General features: G+C 39.6%; 1 protein-coding gene across 7 annotated transcripts in view; it reads left to right on the top strand.

Moving 5' to 3' along the window:
* Positions 1–20,128, top strand: part of LOC132380171 (myosin-16) — a 310,593-nt gene that overhangs the window by 133,844 nt on the left and 156,621 nt on the right. For 6 of the 7 annotated variants that reach the window (XM_059948830.1, XM_059948832.1, XM_059948831.1 and 3 more), the window contains one exon: positions 8,461–8,565. In XM_059948830.1, coding sequence (XP_059804813.1) covers positions 8,461–8,565 — 105 coding nt within the window. Of the gene's footprint in view, positions 1–8,460; positions 8,566–19,203; positions 19,305–20,128 lie in introns of those variants that run through there. The other variant, XM_059948833.1, reaches the window with a different exon arrangement.

The raw sequence follows: 20,128 nt of genomic DNA, 5'->3' as shown, positions 1-20,128 counted from the left end.
AATCAAATCACACTAGCATTGTGTTCCAGTTCACTACTTGTTAATTAAACTTCCAGATTAATTAGTCTGTGACTCAACGTGCAGTTTATTCTTCTCTTGCTGTGTAATTTGTTTACTAAATAATGCAATGGATTCTCTTTATACAGGAAACAGTGTATCAGTGAGTAATGCAGTGCAGCTATAAAAATGTTTCAGTAGTCCAGATTCAGATACACCTAATACAGAGCTCCATTTATGCTGAAAGTATTTAAAATGGTAAAGTTAATGGACTAGGTGTTGAAGGTTTAAGCTAGTAGAAATATTTATCTCATCCTGGGAACTGGGAATATAAATGTTAGTAATTGAATGAATTTTGAAATAAATAAGCTTATTAATAACACTGATCATGGGGACCAGGCTCTCGCTATATCGTGACTGACTAATCTGGTTGATTTTATTTGTTAAGATACAGCAGGGAATAGGCCTTTCTGGCCCTTCAAGCCATACCATCCAGTAACTCCATCGATTTAATCCCAACCTAATCAAAGGACAATTCACAATGACCTATTAACCACCAAATGGTATGTCTTTAAACTGTGGGAGGAAACCCGAACACCCAGAGGAAACCCATGCTGTCACGGGGAGAACATACAAACTCCTTACAGGCAGTAATGGGAATTGAACCTGGTCATCTGTACTGTGAAGCATTGTGCTAACCATGACACTATTGTGCCACCCATTAGCCTTTGACATGTGGCTAAGGAGAATCAGCCACATCAACCACCCATGAACAAATTATAAAATAATTTCTTTTCCTTCTCTCTGGCCAATTGAAAGTTTACCAATTTCAGTAGTTTTATTTAAAAAAAAATGCTGTCAAAGGAAGTAAATAAGACAATTTAAAAAAAATACCACTCCATCCACATGAATTGTTCTCTTGAGTTGCTTGGAGCAGTGTTTAAGATTAATCTCTAATTTCTGGTCACATTGAGACAATCCTGGATGGACAGTGCCATTAAATGGAGTTGTGATGCAGAGTCTGGGCTGGTAAGGGTGGTGAGATTGGTGTGGGATGGAAGGAGAGGATCATTGTTGCTTTATAATACTTGGTGGAGTGGGGATTTCTTTCATATAAAGGTACTGGCAATGTGACAATGGTCTTTTGTTGAAATGATAAGATTCTCCAGGGAATAGATTCTGCAGCTACTCTGTTAGTCTTAAGCCAGTACTGAATTTCAACCCAGAAAATTTACTGCTGACCAATGTTTTTCACCCACCATACAAAAATATCTAGGACTAGTTGTCAGACTTTGCAATCAAAGAGATCAGAAACAGTATTTGTTTAAAGTTGAGTGTTTGAAGATGTAATTGGAGTGGATTGGGGAACTTGAAGCTGTACTCAGCCTTGGCTGTGTCTCACTTCGGACTAACTGATGTGGCCACACAGCTATAATTCACAGACAAAGCTATTTATCCAAAAAGAGTTCTTGTTTTATCCAATAGAAAATTCAACTCCTTCCTCACTCTGAATCATCAATATCTAAGAATTGATATCTATCTAAGAATTCTAAGAATTCCTACGATGGTTACTTTTTTCTTGAAGAATGTCTTTAAAAGATAAAATAAAGAATTGTATTTTTATTCTCTTGATTGGGGCTGGGTGGCATTGACAGGATTAAGCAGTTATTGCCCATCCTAATGGCTGTTGAGAAGGTGATGATGAGCCTACAGTGCTGTTAGGGAATGAATTTAAGATTTTCATTCCAGCAGTGTTAAAGGATTGGTATCATACTGTAAGTCAAGATGATGTACAACTTAGAGGGGAGCCCATCCAAATTGTTTTTTCCTCAGTGGTATGAATCGATGGTTTGAGAGTTTCTGTCAGAACAATAGCAACAGACTAATGTAATACACTTTGTAGATGCAAATAGCAGAGTGTACACCAGCATTACAAAGTATGAGTATTCATGGTTGTGGGTGTGATACCCATCAAGAGTAATGCATAGACCTGGATGCTGTTGAATTTTTGAGTATCATTAGAATTTCACTTCTTCAGATAAGTGGGGAGTATCTCATACAATGCTGACCTGTATGTTGTAGATCATGCACAAGTTACTTGCTAGAGTACACTCAATCTCTGACCTACTGTTTCAGCCGTGTTTTGATGTGGCTGGTCAATGAAGATACATAAATGGTAGCTGAGTTTCTGTCAGTGATAATCCCTAGAAAGTTGATAGATGAAAGATCAGTTGAAGATGTTTGTGTATAGGACTCTGCCCTGAGGATCTCTTGCAATCATATCCTTGATCTTGGATTACTAACCTTAGCAATTACAACCATCTGTGTTTCAGTCAGATATCAATCCAACCTCTGCACAGTTTCTACTTTGTGCCCATTAGCTCCATTTTCTGTAGAGCTCTTTGCTCTCACATGATCAAATACTCTTGCCTCATTTCTTAAATTGAACTCTCTGGTCCTTTTGGCACTAAAGCTATAATCAAGTGGATTTCAAACTGGGAATCAGTGAGCAGGTTATCAGTGAATTTCATTTGATTTGCTGATGGTGAGAGTACACTGATCAGTAACTAGCCAGCATGAACATTTCTTTAGTGAACAGGATATACCTGGGCAATTTCTCATTATCGACCAGATGCCAGTGTTGTAATGCACTGGAACAACTTGGTAGGAAGCAGGTCTTTGGCCCAGCAGCAGGGCATTCACCGATTCCAAGGGCTTTGATCTAGCTAGTGTTCTCAGCAGTTTCTTGATATACCCATCTGGGGATTTTCTTCTGGGATGGTGGAAATCTATTTGCCACTTTTGGGTGAACATAACAGCAAATGCTTTAGCCTTTTCTTCAGTGCTCATGTGCTGGGCCCTCTGGTTTAGAGGCTCATTCTACTGATGTGATGAAATGATCTACATTGATAGCTTGCCAAACAAAATTTACCAGTGCAGTACCTGCTCCTACTAGCCATTTAATTGCTCACCATTATTCCTGACCAGACATAACAGGACTATTGTGTTGGTGTGAGATCACCTATATCTCATAATTTCACCTTGATTTGCTATTTAGCATTCATATGGTCCTATTCATTTAAATGGAAGCTTATCATTTTTAAGTTGCTTCTGACAAGTCCTGCCCCATTCTTCATTGATTCATAATGGCTTGCTGAGAGAGTGAGGGATATGCCTGACCATGAGGTCGCAGATTGTGGCTGTGTATATTCCATCTGCTTCTAATGGTCCAGGGTGCCTCATGGATGCCAGTTTTAAGCTAAGGTTGGTGAGTGTGGTGGCTGAAGCCCGAAGGTCAAAGCCCCTTGGTCGGCAAGTCCGGAGGTCGGAGGCCAGATGGCTGAAGGTTGAGAGCCGTGGCCTAGAGGAGGCCTTTCTTGTATTTGGAGACCTGTCAGTGTGGGTGGGTGGAAAGGGAGTTTATTTTGCTGTTATTTCTTGTGTGTTGGCTACATGTTGTCCTTCTGAACATTGCAGGCATGCTGTGCTGCCCCCCAGAAAGTGTCGTGAAACTTGCAGACTGCCTCCACCATATTCTCAGCTCATGTTGGTTGTTAATGCAAACAATGCAGTTCACTGTAACAACACACACAAAATGCTGGTGGAACACAGCAGGCCAGGCAACATCTATAGGGAGAAGCGCTGTCGAAGTTTCGGGCCGAGACCCTTCGTCAGGACTAACCGAAAGGAAAGATAGTAAGAGATCTGAAAGTAGTGGGGGGAGGGGGAAATGCAAAATCCCACATTTCACTAAGTTTTGATGCACAAATAAACAATTCTTATTGTTATCCTTATACTTTATATTTGAATTTTACATCTTCGGCTTTGTGTCATGGAGCCTTGTGGGGATGGGGTCTCTTAAACAGAATGTTTAATCCCCACATTTAATCTTTCAATGAAATGATTGTGAGTTGTCACTCACCTTGACAGTAGTTCAGGCATCTGTCCCAAAGACTTCAAAACCTCCTTGTAAATGGCAGCTTTATTTTTAGTAAGTTGTCCAGTTTCTGAAAGAAACTCATCACCAATTCCTGAAAACAATTTATCACAAGGTGAGAGTTTTGTAGTGTTATCTGGACCATGTAGGTAAATGCTTGGAATACTAATTCCACAGTAGAGCAACTTTTTGATCTATGTATACAAGGTAACATAACACCTTTTTTTTGGAAGCATAGGCTTAAACTGATACACACAGAACTCTGATGTTCAATTCTTGTGGTAATACTTTAGTTCAGCTGTCTTGCTATGGATGGAATAACCCAATGTTACAGAAATTTACTTTTAATAGTATGATTGGAAAACTCAGTATAAGTGTTTAATTTGTATAGTCAAATGATTGGGAAACTCTGTATAAATCAAAAATGATCTGTGGACAGTACAAAAACACTAGCAGCTTCCCAGGGTGCATATGTGATGAGTGAATAATGTGAACTTTTCTCATGGAGTGAAGCAGATGATTAATTGGTTACCATCAAATGCTGAGTGATTATACCTTCAGGCCAAGTCTGGCAGTGGATTAAAGAGTTCGGAAAAGTGGTGCGAGTCAATGGGTTAAAACATAAATAGCAGATGAAGAATTGAAGAGAAAATAAAGGATGAAGATCGAAGGATTCAGGTTATTTTAAAGAGCCCCAGTAATTGTTTGTAACTGGGGGGGGGGGGGTTGTGCCTACACACTTACACTTCTGATGACTGTAGGGAACTAATGACTTTCTTACCCTGAACTTCAAAGACAAAAAATGAAGTTGTGTAATGTTCACATTGACAGTTGACGATTGCAGATTACTTTTAGCCAATATGTAGTAAATAAGTAACTTGCATTTTTATGCGTTTCATTTCATCAGTACGTTTCAAAATACTTCGCTGCCAATGAATTACTTTTTGATTAATGTAGCAAGCAATCTCTAGAAAGCACGTTCCACATATTTGTGGATAACTAGTTAATTTGTTATTGACTGCACTGGCTATGGAATAAATGTTGGTTAGGACACTGGGAGAATCTGCACTCTTCAACAGCAGACTATGTAACTTGATTGGAAACTGAATTTGAGAAGCTAAATAAACCGTACGTTTTATCGTTCTGAGTCTTACGATGCTTCAGGATATCCATTAGTTTTACTAAACTGCAGCGTGAATTTTATGTTTTAGTTAACAGTACCTCAGAGCACATGTTCTTTGTCATGGATTAAAATGATGCCTACCTAATATTTTATCAATTATGATTTAGCTATTGTAAATTAATTCAAGGCACTGAAGGAGAATTCAGTTTTCTCCATTCTCGACAGGAACTCGCATTGTGAATAAGTTAGTAAAAACATTCTTGTGACTTTATATCAGATCCATCTGTTTGAATTTGCATGTAATTACAAATATCTCGGTTAAAGGAGTAAGATTATTTCTTCTATCTTCTACCATTATTCCTTTCCCCTTACTTGCATGGCCACTTTTAACCATTTTAAACCTGTACTTGTAACACTCACAAGTATGCAACAATAAAAGCTAATGAGGCAAAAACTAGTAATTAAGCTGGCATATTTTGTTAGATCTTTGACTTGGGCATTGCAAGTGGGGGGAATCCTTAAAATAGGAAATTCTTCTAGGACAAGTTACATCTTTTCAGTTCAAATTCTCCAAATGCAGGTAACTTGCATTATTGTCCCTTTTCAGAACTGGCCTTTTTTTTTGAAATTTGTAATATTGATTTAGATTTTTCTCTCTATTAGGGGGAAGGTGGAGAATTATGGGAAATAAAAGAAAGAAAGGTAGGGCTGGGGGGAGATTATAGTGAGGGGGCAAAAAAAGAGAGAGAAAGAGAACCAGACTAAAATTATAGATAGGGATGGGGTGGGGGGGGCAGGGGTATCAACGGAGGTCTGTGAGTTGAATTGTCTAGGCGGGAGATAAGGTATTGCTCCATCGACCTGCGTGTGGCCTCATCTTGACGGTAGAGGAGGCCGTGGACAGACATGTCGGAGTGGGAGTGGTCTGTGGAATTGAAGACTGTGGCCACGGGGAGATCCCGCCACTGCTGGAGGACTGAGTCTGAGTCGACTGGGAGACCGTTTCGCCGAACACCGGCGCTCAGTCCTCCAGCAGTGGCGGGATCTCCCTGTGGCCACACACTTCAATTCCACAGACCACTCCCACTCCGACATGTCTGTCCACGGCCTCCTCTACCGTCAAGATAAGGCCACACGCAGGTCGATGGAGCATTACCTTATCTCCCGCCTAGGTAGCCTCCTACCTGCCGGCATGAACATTCAACTCACAGACCTCAGTTGATACTCTTGCCCCCCCCCCCCCCCCCCCGTTACTCCATCCCTATCTATAATTTTACTCTGGTTCTCTTTCTCTCTCTTTTTTTGCCCCCTCACTATAATCTCCCCCCAGCCCTACCTTTCTTTCTTTTATTTCCTATAATTCTCCACCTTCCCCCAGCCCATTTCCCTTCAGCCTATCACTTCCCAGCTCTCTATTTCATCCCTCCCCCCACTTCTTATCTCCCCTCGACCATCCCATGTTACTTCACTCCTGATGAAGTGTTTCGGCCCGAAACGTTGTCACTACCTCCTCCCGTAGATGCAGTCTGGCCTGCTGAGTTCTGCCAGCATTTTGTGTTTTTATTTACTTCCAGCATCTGCAGATTCACTTGCGTTGCCTTTTGAACTAACTTGTTTATCTTTCTTTCCTGGTTGTGCAAAAAGATCTTTAATCTGAAAGATACACCAGTTAACTTGTCCCACAGGTGCTGCTTGATCTTTTGAGTATCTAAAAACATTTTCTTTTTTTTAAAATTTTAAATTTCAAGCTGCTTAGTATTAATGTTTGTTTCTCTTGAATACTTGTCTCTACATGTAGGTACAATAATATTCAATGGAAATTGTACACAATATTGAATATGGAAAGATTTCTATGTAGGCTAAGTCATTATATATGCATGGATTTAATTTGGCACAATAGCATGTAGGTTAGCACAACATTCTCCAGTACCAGAGACTTGGGTTCAATTCCCACCACTGTCTTTAAGGAGTTTATACGATCTCCCCATGACTGTGTGAGTTTCCTCCAGGTGCTCTGGTGTCCTCCCACCTTCGAAAGATGTACCAGTTGTTAGGTTAATTGGTCATTGTAAATTATTCCATGATTAGGCTAGAGTTATATTGGTGGGTTGCTGGGCAGCGTGGCTGAAAGGATGGGAAGGGCCTATTCTGTGTTAGATCTCAATAAGCATATAATATAAAACACACAAATTGCTGGAGGAACTCAGCAGGTCAGGCAGCATCGATGGAAAGAAATAACTAAGTCAATATATCAGGCTGTGACCTTTCTTTAGGACTGAAAAAAAGTTGAGAAGGAAGAGAAAGAAAGTGGAGGGAGGGGAGGCAGAAGTACAAGGTGGTAGGTGAGAGGTGCAGGGAGGGGAGGGGCTGAAGTAAAGCACTGGGAAGTTGGTGAAAGAGATAAAGGGCTGGAGGAGGAGGAGGAATCTGATAGAAGAGGGTAGAAGATCATGGAAGAACGGGAAGGAGAAAGGAGCACCAGAGGGGGGATGGGTGGATAAGGAAAAAGGTGAGAGAGGGAAGCCCCAGAATCGGGAATGGTGAAGAGGAGGGCCATCACCAGAAGATCCAGAATTGATGTTCTAGCAATTGCAGATTTTCTCATGTTTGAAATAAATAATATATCCAAACAGGCATTTCACAGCAGCCTGCTCCCACATTCAGTTGTTCTTTAATGTGATTCAATGGTTTACTTTTGTTTCTGAATCAGAAGGATGCAGTTTCAATTACAATTTCAGAAATGAATGTACAATCCAAGTTGACGCTGGGAAAGTGCAGTAATCTTAGATGATGTCTTTCAGTTGGAACATTAACCAGGGCTCTCATCTACCCTCTCCAGCCATTCAAAAAGCCCCTTAATGCTCCCCTGTGGAAAGCACCAAACTATCCCTTTTGGATAATATTTAATCCCTTGACCAATTTATTGCTGATGTTGATTATCTGGTGCTTCACTCATTTGTGGGAATCTTAGTATGAACAAATTGACTGCTTTGCTTTCTAAGCAAAAACAACACTCATACCAGAAACAGAACATTTGCTGAAATGTTTTAGCAGAGTGTGTGATGATAAAGATTGTCATACAAGTGCAATTCTTGACTCTTTTTCAAGTACTTTTTGTTGTCCTTTTTTAACTCCTTTTTTAACAGAGCATTGACTATTTCTGCATGAATGAATAACTTCCTAATATCAGGCTTCAGTTTGCCTTTCCATCCTTTGAAACCATTTTGTTCTCTCTGCCTTCCTGTCTCTGTAGCCTGGTCTATTGTAGTTCCTTAACACTAAAATTTTGTATTGTGTATGATGTGTTTAGATAGGCTTCTCAGTTAGCTCTCCCTAGTCTGTTTAAAACACCACAACTGATTTGGCACAGACTCCTAATCAAATATTTGTCTTCTTTGTTCAGAATTCAGAACAGAAACTGCGGTCACTTACTGATGAATTAATCCAGAGAGATGAAACAATAACCAACCTTCGAAAGGATAAGCAGAAACTGGAGAAATTGATCCAGGTGAGTTTTCTGAGCACTTTATCTGATGAACCAATTGGATTAATTTCAAGCTCAGAGATTTACCTTTTTTTTTGTTACCTTTGTAATCTCAAAGCCCCTTTTAGCAGCTGAAGAATGTGCTTTCGAACAAGTGTGATGTACTTCTAGCTGCTGATTTATACATTTGATGCATTTGGGTTTGAGGATTACATCAGATTCCAATCTGGCTGGATAGGAATCAAGCCTTTTCTCTTTAAATAAAAATGAAACGCTTTCAGCAAATAAAATGCAGGGCATTTGTAATATCTCTTGGTTCTCGGTAGTGACTGCTGTATTATTGTTCAATGGCAGTGTACTGTAAAGACCTGGATGACATTCATTTCAAGCATAACCATTGCTAATTTCAGCCACTTGCAGATTGCATTTTGCCATATCACTGCAGTCAGGAGGTCTGGGCCACAGTGCAAGATAATATAGTTTCTAATGGGAACTTGTCTGGACTCAGATTTATAGCAACTTGTTCTCAGTGAGTTGTTGGTTTAAGTAGTGTTCCATGATAACATGGATTATTGCAAGAAGTCAACCACTCATCCAGTATTTTGTCAACATAGGGGGAGTTGAGACTGCTTGCAGTGGTATGGGTGAAGCCATGTCAAAGACTGCGTATTTGAAATGTCTTAGTTGAGGGATTGATTGGGCTTGGGTTTGTGCAGGTAGGATTCAAGCCGGTCTCCTCTTTCCTTTGAGTCAGTGAAATCCATTTATTGATCCTTCTAATAAAAACAGTTTCCCTTTACTTAATCTGAATAAACCACCTTGATTTTGAATCTCTCCAGCATATCCTCCTAGGCTGTAAGGATACTAGCACCAGCTTTTCCTGGTGTTGCTCATCTCTGTTGGCTTTCAAGCTCGTCCCTTATGTGCCTTCCTAATGCGCAATATTCTACCTCAAGTACTAGCCAGAACTGGGCTGTACACCCTGCCTGACTAATGTTTAATAAAATATATCCTTCAGATATTATCGGGTCAGTTGGAATGCTGGAAGACCAGGTGATATAGTTTAGTGTGGAAGTATTTTCAATAGGAATATAGTATACTAACTGAAAGGACAAAATGAAGCAGTTTGATTTAATTGGAGCAGTTGTTCCTAAATACTCCAGAGATGGAAATGAAGAGCTGCTAGAAGAGGGCACAAGAGCACTAGTTGGTATGGCAGCTGCTCTTCTCATGACTGTTTCAAACTGTAGAGTGTTGTGGACACAGCTCAGCACCTCATCAACTATCAACTACCCTCTCCTCCATGGACTCTGTCTATCCTTCTTACTGCCTCGGTAAAGCACCCAATGTAATTAAAGATCCCACCCAACCCAGGCATTCTCTTTTTCCTTCTTCCATCAAGCTGACAGCACATACAACCCAGCTCATGAACAGCTTCAGCCAGGCAGTTACAAGACAGTTGAATTGTTCCCTTGTATAAAATGGACTCCTGACCTCACAATCTAGCATATTGTCTACCTGCACTTTGCTGTAGAGAATATGCTTTATTTTGCCATTGCTTTACCTTTCATTGCTTTGATGCACAGTGTAATAAACATTATCCAAGAAAAGTTTTAAGCTGCACTTGGTACATGTGACAATTGTAGTCAGTGAAAATTCCAGAGACCTGTGTTGGAGTTAGTTATTCTTCCTGTGACCACACTGTTTTCCTCCAGGTGCTCCAGTTTTCTTCCACATTTCAAAGGTGCATTGTTTCTCTAATTTAGGGAAACAAGGATAAAGGTAATTGGCTGGAAACTATTGTTTCCAATAGAACTTTGGTGACTAAGTTGTGTTGGAGTCAAACTTTGACAGAACTCTTTTCAGCATAGATGTCAAAGCCAAGTGGTTGTTCCTCCCGCATTGGAACTTCCCTTGAATTAGTCCCTCCCTACACTAGGATGCAGTGTCTAGCATGATTTGCATCTGACAAGCTTGATTTTGTATTTTTTAAGGAAGGAAAAAGGGAGATTGGAGCAGCACATTTGATGCGATTTACATGGATTTCAGTAAGTGTTTGGTGGTGATACACAGTAGGTTGATTAGGCAAGCTGAAGCCCACAGGATCTCTGGGAAGGTGCAGAAGGTTAAAATATCACACTGTAGGAGAAATCATGATCAATGGAAGCTTTAATTACTGGAGTGATGATTGTAAGGGGATTCCTGAATTACTTCAATCACTTTTTTGTTATTTAATTAAATGATTTATTCTAGATTATAGTAGTTATGATTGACAAGTTGTTGCTGAACAGGCAGTTGATGGAGAAGAACAACTAAGGAAAAGGACTGTGTGTTATATGGCTGGAGACTAAGAAAAGTGGATAAACAGAGTGCATGTCCATAATCCTCTGAAGATAACAGAACAGGTAAATATGGTGGTTAAGATGTTTGCTTAAGAGATTCTTGCCTTTTATTAGATGAGTTGTAGAATATGAATCAGATGATTATATTGGAACTGCGTCATTACAAAGATTAGTAGGCCACAGTTAGAGCATTGTGGCAAGTCTGCTTACCAGACTGAGGGAAGGGTTTGTTGTAGGGTGAGAGAAGATTAATTTCATAGTAGATATAAAAAAAATCATACTAAGAACTTGGTGGTCACATGGTATTCATTAGTTTCCTCATGCTGTGAGACTAATGAATACCCTGCCACACCAAGGACTCTTCACTAGTATTGCAAAGTGTTTGTTGTATCTTTCACTGTTCTTTGTTTACCTCTGCTGTGCACCACATGCACTTTACATTATATTTCAATAACGTGGTAATATTTTGTTTAATATGCTTTTCATGGTGTATGTTTTGTGTTCTGGAAGAACATTGTTTCATTTGGTTGTATATGTGTACAGGAAGGTGACAAAAAACTTAAACGGAATTATAATTGTGATGAGGGGCTGACTCATCAGTTGGGATTGTATTATTTGGAACAAAGAATTGTGAGCAGATTTAATTGAGGTGACTAAAATTATGATAGGCCTATTTAGGCTCAGTAGTAAAGTTTTATAGGATGAGAACTCCGGTGAACAGAAATAGATTTTAATTAATCGAAGCATTACATATGTTTTTTTTTTGCTTAAATGTATGGAGTGAATCTGGAACCTACTGCCTAAAGTGATATGAAAGCATATGTACTTGATGACCTACTTTGATTGTAGCCTACAACTCAATGGATCAATGGCTGGGAAGGATGCAAACAGCTCCAGTTAAGACCAGCATGGACATGAGGGCTGCTTCCCTTCTATGTTGTAAAGTTTTATGATCTCCTCAGTGAGTGTCCAAAATAAACTTGAACATGCAGTCATAGCATGTGGCCAGACTGTTTCATGAAATCTGAGAGAGGGGAATTGATTAATGGGAGCTGAGAGAGTGGAGATCTGATTAACATAAGTCAGCACAGCCAAAGTTATTTCAATGGGAATTGTGTGTGGGTCTGACTGACGAGAACCAGAAAAGCACAGACTGATAAACTGTTAGAAAATGAGAAATGGAACTAACAAAGAGGGCATAGAGACTAGCCACAGATTATGTTGACTGAGGCAATTAAGTTGACACAGATCTACAATACCTTATCCGAAATTCTGAAATCCGTAAAGCAACAAAAACTGAAGATTTTCTCATGGAGTGTGGAGTGTGTCATAACAAGGCTTGTTTGGTGGCAAACAGCTGACATCACTCAGGTGTGACGTGGCAGCATGAGCAGAGACTGCCAGACATCAGTTGTGGCTCAACACTCATACTGGTTACACGTGCATTTGCTGTTCGCTGAGATTTTGTGTTCACTGTTGTCTTTGTGTTTAATTTCACTGTGAAAATGTCAAAAAGAGCTGCAGATACCCCTATGGGTAACAATGAGAAAAAGAGAAGGAAGCATCTATTACTATCAATGACGCAGAAAGTGGAGTTATTGCAGAAGCTTGATCATGGTGTATCTGTGCAGCGTTTTACTGAAGAATGTTTGATGTAGATGAACTTACAGATCATGACTTTGAAGAATTTCATGTCACTAATGAGATGATGATATCAAACCTCTAAACCTATGCTAAAATATTATTGAACTAAAGTGTAAATAAGTCAGGGGAAGCTGACATCGAAGAAGTGCTGAGCATTGACAATGATGCACCTGTTATGCATTTCTTAAGTGATGGGGAAATTGCTGAAATGGTGTTAAATACAGATAAGCATGAAGATAGTAGTGATGATGATGACATAGTGAACACAGGTGAAGAAATTCCCATAGACGATATGGTGAAAATGTGTGACCAGTTAATTGCTGGCCTTGAACAACGTGTATTTATCAGTGAGCAAGAGATTATGGCAGTTTACTCAGTTAAAGAGAGATTGCTTAGACATAAACCTATGTTAATGAGATAGATGACACTTGAAAAAGTCTTTAAAAGCGCCGTCTGTGGTAGTGCTACTTCATAACTTGAGAATCCTGTTCCTGATCCATCAGGTACCTGTAGAGTTTCTAGCTTTGTCTGCCAGATGTAATGCAACTTAACTAGAGGTACCTGTACGTATTTAGCTTAGTTTGAACCTGTATATGTCCTAGAGTATTTAAGTTCTACATTTATTCCAGTAAATCATTTACCATGTGTTTGATTTGGTTCGTTTGAAGCTGTATTTTTCATGTTTTATTGAATGTTTTTGTTGGAAATAAAATGTACTAATCTACTTATGGTCTATAGTTATCCCACTATTTCACTTATCAGTATATTACTCTATAAATAAACTGTAATAGTATTTGTAAAAGAGCACGGATCAGGAAAACCTGGGAGTTCTCTCCAGCACTCGTCGTTTGAGCATGTACAGACTTTTTTCTTGTTATTATTCCCTAAATAATACAGTATAGCAACTATTTACATAGCATTTACATTGTATTGGGTATTATAAGTAATCTAGAGATGATTTGAAGTATACAGGAGGATATGCGTAGGTCCGGAGCTCCCCCAGGTCCTAAAGTCCACCCGCACGGAAACAGGTTAATTATCAATATAATTACCAATTTTCTGAAATCTGAAAAATTCAGAATTCCGAAATTCATCTGGCCCCAAGGATTTCAGATAAGGGATTGTGGACCTGTATAAAGAGCAAGTAATTTGTTCTTATTTTCTGTTTAGGGTTGTTTGATAGAGGAGGACAGACATTAGTTGGAGGTGGGATTGAGTAGTGGGTGAAGTTGTGGGAATAGGAGGGCAAGGCAGAAAGTTTCACAAGGTATCAAGTTGAAGCCAAAGGCCAAGAGGTTGGAACGCAGCAGTGTCTGGAAGACAGATTCAAGCTGGAAAGCTAAATATCCTCATAAGAGAATATAACAATTGAAAAAAGCCAAAGATATAACAACACCATAAATATTTATCTTAATTAGCTTTTGCATAGACCTGATTTGTCAAAAGTTCCTCATATGTTAAACCTTTCATTCCAGGGATCATTCTCATGAACCTCCTCTGAATAATTTCTAATGCCAGTACATCTTTTCTTAGATCAGGTGCTCATACCTGCTCACAATACTGTCAAGTGCAGTCTGACCAATGCCTTATAGAGTCTCAGCATTACCTCCTTGCTTTTGCTTTCTAGTCCCTTCAAAATCAATGCTACCATTGCGTTTGCCTTCCTTACTACCTACTCGACCTGCAAGTTAACCTACAGGGAATCCTGCACAAGGACTCTCAAGTCCCTTTGCATGTCTTTTTTTAATTCAGTTCTGTTCAGTTTCAGTTTATTGTCATTTAGAAACCAGAAATGCAATACAGTTAAAAAATGAGACACCGTTCTCCAGAATGATATCACAAAAGCACATGACAAAACAGACTACACCAGAAAATCCACACAACGTTTGGTAATCCCCAAATCCAGAGTCCGGAGAGGGTGCTGCATATTAATATCGTGCTGCCATCTTAGCGCGTTCCCCGGAAAGGAGCTCCAAATCCACCAGACGAAACAAGACTACCCAGACGCACCAAGTCAAGAGACCAAATCTACCACCCAACAAACCAAAAACTAAAGCTACATGACCTACACAAAACCACATAGTTACATATAGTTATAGTTAACATATAGTTACAACAGTGCAGACAATACCATAATTGATTAAAAAAAACAGACCATGGGCACAGTAAAAATAGCCCAAAGATGTTAAAAGACTATAAGTTCGAAAGAAACCACCACACAGTTTCCACAAGTCCTCAGGGTCCCGATAGACTCATCATCCCATGCAGGCGGCAGAAGGGAATACCCCCGCTATAGACTTCCACGGCACCGGACCCAGCCTCGCAGACGCAGCACACAGTGAAAGTGCCCAGTTTTCTCCCATTTTAGAAAATAGTCCTTCTACTAAAGTTTTGACCATATGCTTCCTTACATATGCCACCTGCCACATCTTTGCCCATTTCCCCCAATCTGTCTGAGTTCTTCTGCAGACACCCTGCTTCTTCAACACTACCTATCCCTTCACCTATTTCTGTATCATCTGCTAGCAGCCACAGAGCCATCAACTCCTTCCTCCAAATCACTGATGTATAATGTGAAACAAAGCGTTTCAAGACAAATCCCTGCAGCACATCACTAGTCATCGGCAGCCAACCAGAAATGGCCCCCTTTATTCCTACTGTTTGCCTCCTGCCAGTCAGACAATCGTCTGTCCATGCTAATATATTTTACTGTAATTCCACTTGCTTTTGTGAAGCAGCCTCATGTTTGGCACCTTGTCAAAGGTCTTCTGAAAATCCAAATAAACAACTCCACTGACTCTGTCTATCCTGCTTGTTACTTCCTCAAAAAATTCTAACAGATTTGTCGGGCAAGATTTCCTCTGGATAAAACCATGCTGACTTAAAGCATGCTTTATCCTCATCCTTAATTATAGACTCCAACATCTTTCTAATTGGCCTATAATTTCCTTTCTTCTGCCTCCCTCTCTGCTTAAAGAATGGTGTGAATTTGCAAATTTTCTGTACACAGGAACCATTCCAGAATCTAGTGATTTATTAAAGATCATTACTAATGTCTCAACAATATTTTCAGCTACCTCTTTCGGAAACCTGGCTGTAGTCCATCTGGGCCTGGTGACTTAACTACCTTCAGACCTTTTAGCTTACAAGCGCCTACTCATTAGTAATATCAGTGATATTCACTTCTGCCCCCTAACAAGCTAGCATTTCTGTCTTTCTGCTAGTTACTGTCTTCCACAAGTCAAGACTGACGCAAAATACTATTAAGTTTGTCTGCCATTTTTCAATCGCCCATTACTGCCTCGCCAGTTTCATTATATAATTTTCCAGTAGTCTGGTATCCACTCTCGTTTTTCTTTACCCCTTTATATATCTGAAAAAGTTTTTAAATTCTCTTTTATATTATTGGATGGCTTACTTTCATATCTCATCTTTTCTCTTATTTATGGCTATTTTAGTTGCCTTCTTTTGGTTTTTAAAAGCTTCCCTATCCTAGCTTCCCTATTAAAAACTTTCCACTAATGTTTGCAACATTAGATGCCCTCTCTTTTGCTTGTATGCTGCCTTTGACTTCCCTTATCAGACACTGTTGAATACTTCTTCATCGTTGGGATGTACCTTTCCTGCACCTTCCGTGTTTCCCCTAGAAACACAAGCCATTTCTGTTCTGCCATCATCCCTGATGGTGACCCCTTCCAAATAACTTGGACAGCTTCTCTCTCATGCCTTTGTAACTCCCTTCACTCCACTGTAATACTGTTACTCTCCTTCTCAATCTGCACAGTGAATTCTATCATATTATGATCACTGGCCCCTAAGAGTTCCATAACCTTAAGCTCCCTAATCAAATCTGGATCAGTACAAAGCACCCAATCCAGAATTGCCTTTCCCCAAGTGTGCTGAACCACAGACTGATCAAAAAAAGCCATTTCATAGACTTTCTACAAATTTCCTCTCTTGGGATCTAGCATCAACTGAATTTTACCAAACTACCTGCATGTTGAAATCCCGCATGATTATCGCAACACTGCCCTTTTTACATGCCTTTTCTACCTCCCATCATAATTTGTAGCTCACATCCTGGCTACTGTTCAGAGGCCTGTAAAAAACTCTTATCAAGTGTGACAAGAGACCAAGGCAAGTGCTGGAATATCTGAGATTAGAATTAAGACATGATACGAGACTGAGATGAGGACAGGATTCTAATCTAGACGCTAAATGAGAATCCACAGTAGAGCTGGTGATTGAGCACCAAATTTCCGATCAGGTGCTCTTTTAAATATTAAAATAAATATTTTTTATTGGCAGCCATGTTTTGGCTGCCAATTATTTGGGCGGGCCTGAGTCTTTAAAGGGGCTGCACCCATATTCCAGAGAGTCAGAGTGAATTTACCCTGTTAACGTGCATATTGTAACAAGACACCCTCCCTTACAGCTGACTCCTGACGGCCCTGGCTGCTTTCAGAGGCACTTATGATAATCATGGATGGGAGCCGGATTTAAGACGTCCCTTTCAGGAACCCAGCACTGTTCTTCAGGTTCAAATCCTTCTCAGTCCATGAGGAACGCGAACACTCCAAACAGTTCGTGAATCCAGAATTCTTTTTACAGTGAACACCTGTCTCCCGTCAACAAACCTGGGTGGCAGCAGGGCTGATGATGGTGGGGAGAAAGGACTGGTTTTGATTTGGAAGTGTGGAAAGTGAGATTGATCTTGAGGGTCTTGGGGAGCTGCAAGGTGTAAGCTACCAAGTTTGCTTTTTTGAGAACCTTGAAGGGTTCAATGAAGTTGGGCACCAATTTCTGAGACTCCACCCAGAGGGGCTTATCCTGAGCAGACAGCCAGACCTGTGGCTCAGGAGGTAGAACTGGTCCTGGTCTTCTCTTCCATTTAGCCTTCATTTCAGCCTTCCAGGTAGAGGCCAAAAAAATCTCCCTTGCACTTGTCCAGGGTTTCTCAATTTCTTTTTAGCCCAACGACCCTTTAAACCGCCTTCATGTTTGTTGCACACAATATACTTTCCAATGCTCCCAGAGTGTAAAAACATGTCTACCATATGCTAACATGAGAAAAATGATTCTGCTTTAAATTTTTATTTGTCTTTAAACCTAGCTTACACAGAACCTGTGTGCTGTACAGCAGCTTTGATATCAATGTGATCCTTGAGCTTGATGGTTTTTAGCAAGACTTGTAATAGCTGGTTCAAGTTGTGACAGCAAAAGCTTGAAGTCCCCACATGTAACAAGGTCCAAGCAATTTCTGTTTTTTTTCTGAGTACGTAGTTCAGAGCACTGAAGCCTCTTTCAACTAGGTAGGAGGATGGAAATGTAGTATAGAGCAGTTTGGCTCTTCTCCAAAGGCCAGGAAACTTCATATGACAGAGTAGTTGCATACCACAAAAGATGACATTTTTTAAAAGCATTTTTGCTTCTTTATCATTCTGAATTCTGATAATTTTTTCTTGCAAACTTTCTACTTGTTCTTCAACTTTGCAAAGAAATGGGTTAATTACCCAGTCTAGAATTTACAGATCGTTCAAATCCTTGAACTGATTCTGAAAATTCTTCTTCAGTGACTGCAGGTGTAAGCAGTACTCTTGTAATCACTGGCTTGTCTACATGCTAGACTAGAATCCAAAGTAGAGCTGACAATCACGCACCAAACCTAGTTCAAGTGCTCGTTAAATATTAAAACTCCAGTGCCAAAACATGACTGCCAACATGGTTCCCTCTAATTTGTAATGACCAGTGTGTGCAAAGATTTTGCGCTGTGCAGTTTTTTTGCTCAGTTACAACATGTGCACACTCAATAACTTCTTCAAAAAAAAGTGTAAGTGAGCTAGTTCTAAAAACTGCCAACAAATCATTGCAAACTCCAAATTGTTAACACTATCTACATCAGAAACCAGAAAAGGAAATGTGATTGTGTATGATCGTGAAATATACTTAACATGCCATTGAGGTAGAGGGTGACAACCTTTTGTGCTCAGCTTAAATCCCTTTGTGCACCAGTAGAAAACTATGTGTGCGTGTGTACATGAGCAAACATTAGAGAGAACATTGGCCACCAATTAGCGGGGCAGTCCTGAGTCTTTAAAGGGGCGACGCAATACTATCCTATTCTGGAGAGCCAGAGTGTCTAAACCCTGGAAGCTGGTGTGGTCAGGTGTGTATCGTAACATCAGGGTCTATTTACCCTTATAGTTTCTTAACTCTATCCACTGGTGTTCTACATCTTATGATCCTATGTCACTTTTTAAGAATTTGATTTAAATATTTACCGCCAGAGCCACCCCACCCTCTCTACCTATCTGCCTGTGCTTTCCATGCAGTGAGTATCTTTGTATGTTAAGTTCCCAACTATGATCTTTTTGCAAATTGGCTCTTATCCAAAATATTATAAAAGTATGATGGTATCCAGCAGCAGTTGGAATTTTTTTCATTTAATTTTATTTTCCTGATGTAAGCTTGTTAACAAATAAGTTGGGGGGACTTCCAGTAAAATGGCGATCGCTTAGTTGCTTCAAACTTTCGCTCTGTTACATTTCCGTCCACATTCTTACCTCCAATGTTTTCTCTTCTTGATCAATTTAGCAAATTCTCTGGCTATAAACTTAATTTTGCGACCTCCCATTTAAAGTAGTTGATAATCAATTTACCTATCTTGGTATTACAGTTACAAGGAATTTTAAGGATCTTTGTTGTGAAAATTTTGCCAATCTTTTGAATTCTACAACACAGAGTTTGTCACAATGGTCACCTTCATCTATGTCAATGGTAGGTCGTGTTAATGTTATTAAAATGTATGTTCTTCCTAAATTTTTATACTTATTTCAATCTATTCCAATTTTTATTTCTAAAACCTTTTTTGATTCCTTGGACTATTATTTTGTCCTATCTGTGGAAGGGTAAGCATTCTAAAATTAATAAAGCTTACCTTCAAAAATCTAAAAAAGAAGGCGGCATGACCTTACCTAATTTTTGTTTATATTATTGGGCAACTAACATTCGTTGTCTTGCCTTCTGGTCTTTTTTCCATAGCCAGTCTGACCGCCCTGAATGGGTAGCAATGGAGCTGAATTCCACTAAGGATCTATCTATCTCTGCACTTCTTGGATCTGCATTCCCTAGTTTGCCTAGACTAATTGTTAATCCTCTTGTTAGACACACACTGCGAATATGGGCCCAGTTTAGGAAATTTAATGGTTTCTATGGCTTTTCCCTTTCTAGTACTATTTTACATAATCATCTTTTTTTACCCTCTATGCACGATTCAACATTCTATGATTGGTATAGAAAGGGCATTAGGTATTTTGAAGATCTTTTCATTGATAATTGTTTCGCATCTTTTCAACAACTCTCTGCTAAATTTAATCTACCTAATGCCCATTTCTTTAGATACCTCCAAATTAGACATTAATCCTTTATTACCCAGCTTTCCTGAGATGCCCGAGAAAAATGCTATGGACCTGTTTCTTGTTATTAATCCATTGGGTAAAGGCTTAATATCTTTTATTTGTGATAAATTAGCACCTTTACGGCGCGTCCCTTTGGAAAAAATCAGAATGGCTTGGGAGTATGACTTAAATATTCCCTTATCT

The sequence above is a fragment of the Hypanus sabinus genome, chromosome 23, assembly GCF_030144855.1.
Source record: "Hypanus sabinus isolate sHypSab1 chromosome 23, sHypSab1.hap1, whole genome shotgun sequence".
Lineage (NCBI taxonomy): Eukaryota > Metazoa > Chordata > Chondrichthyes > Myliobatiformes > Dasyatidae > Hypanus > Hypanus sabinus.
The sequence above is the reverse complement of the archived record's forward strand: the minus strand, read 5'-3'. Positions and strand labels throughout refer to the sequence as shown.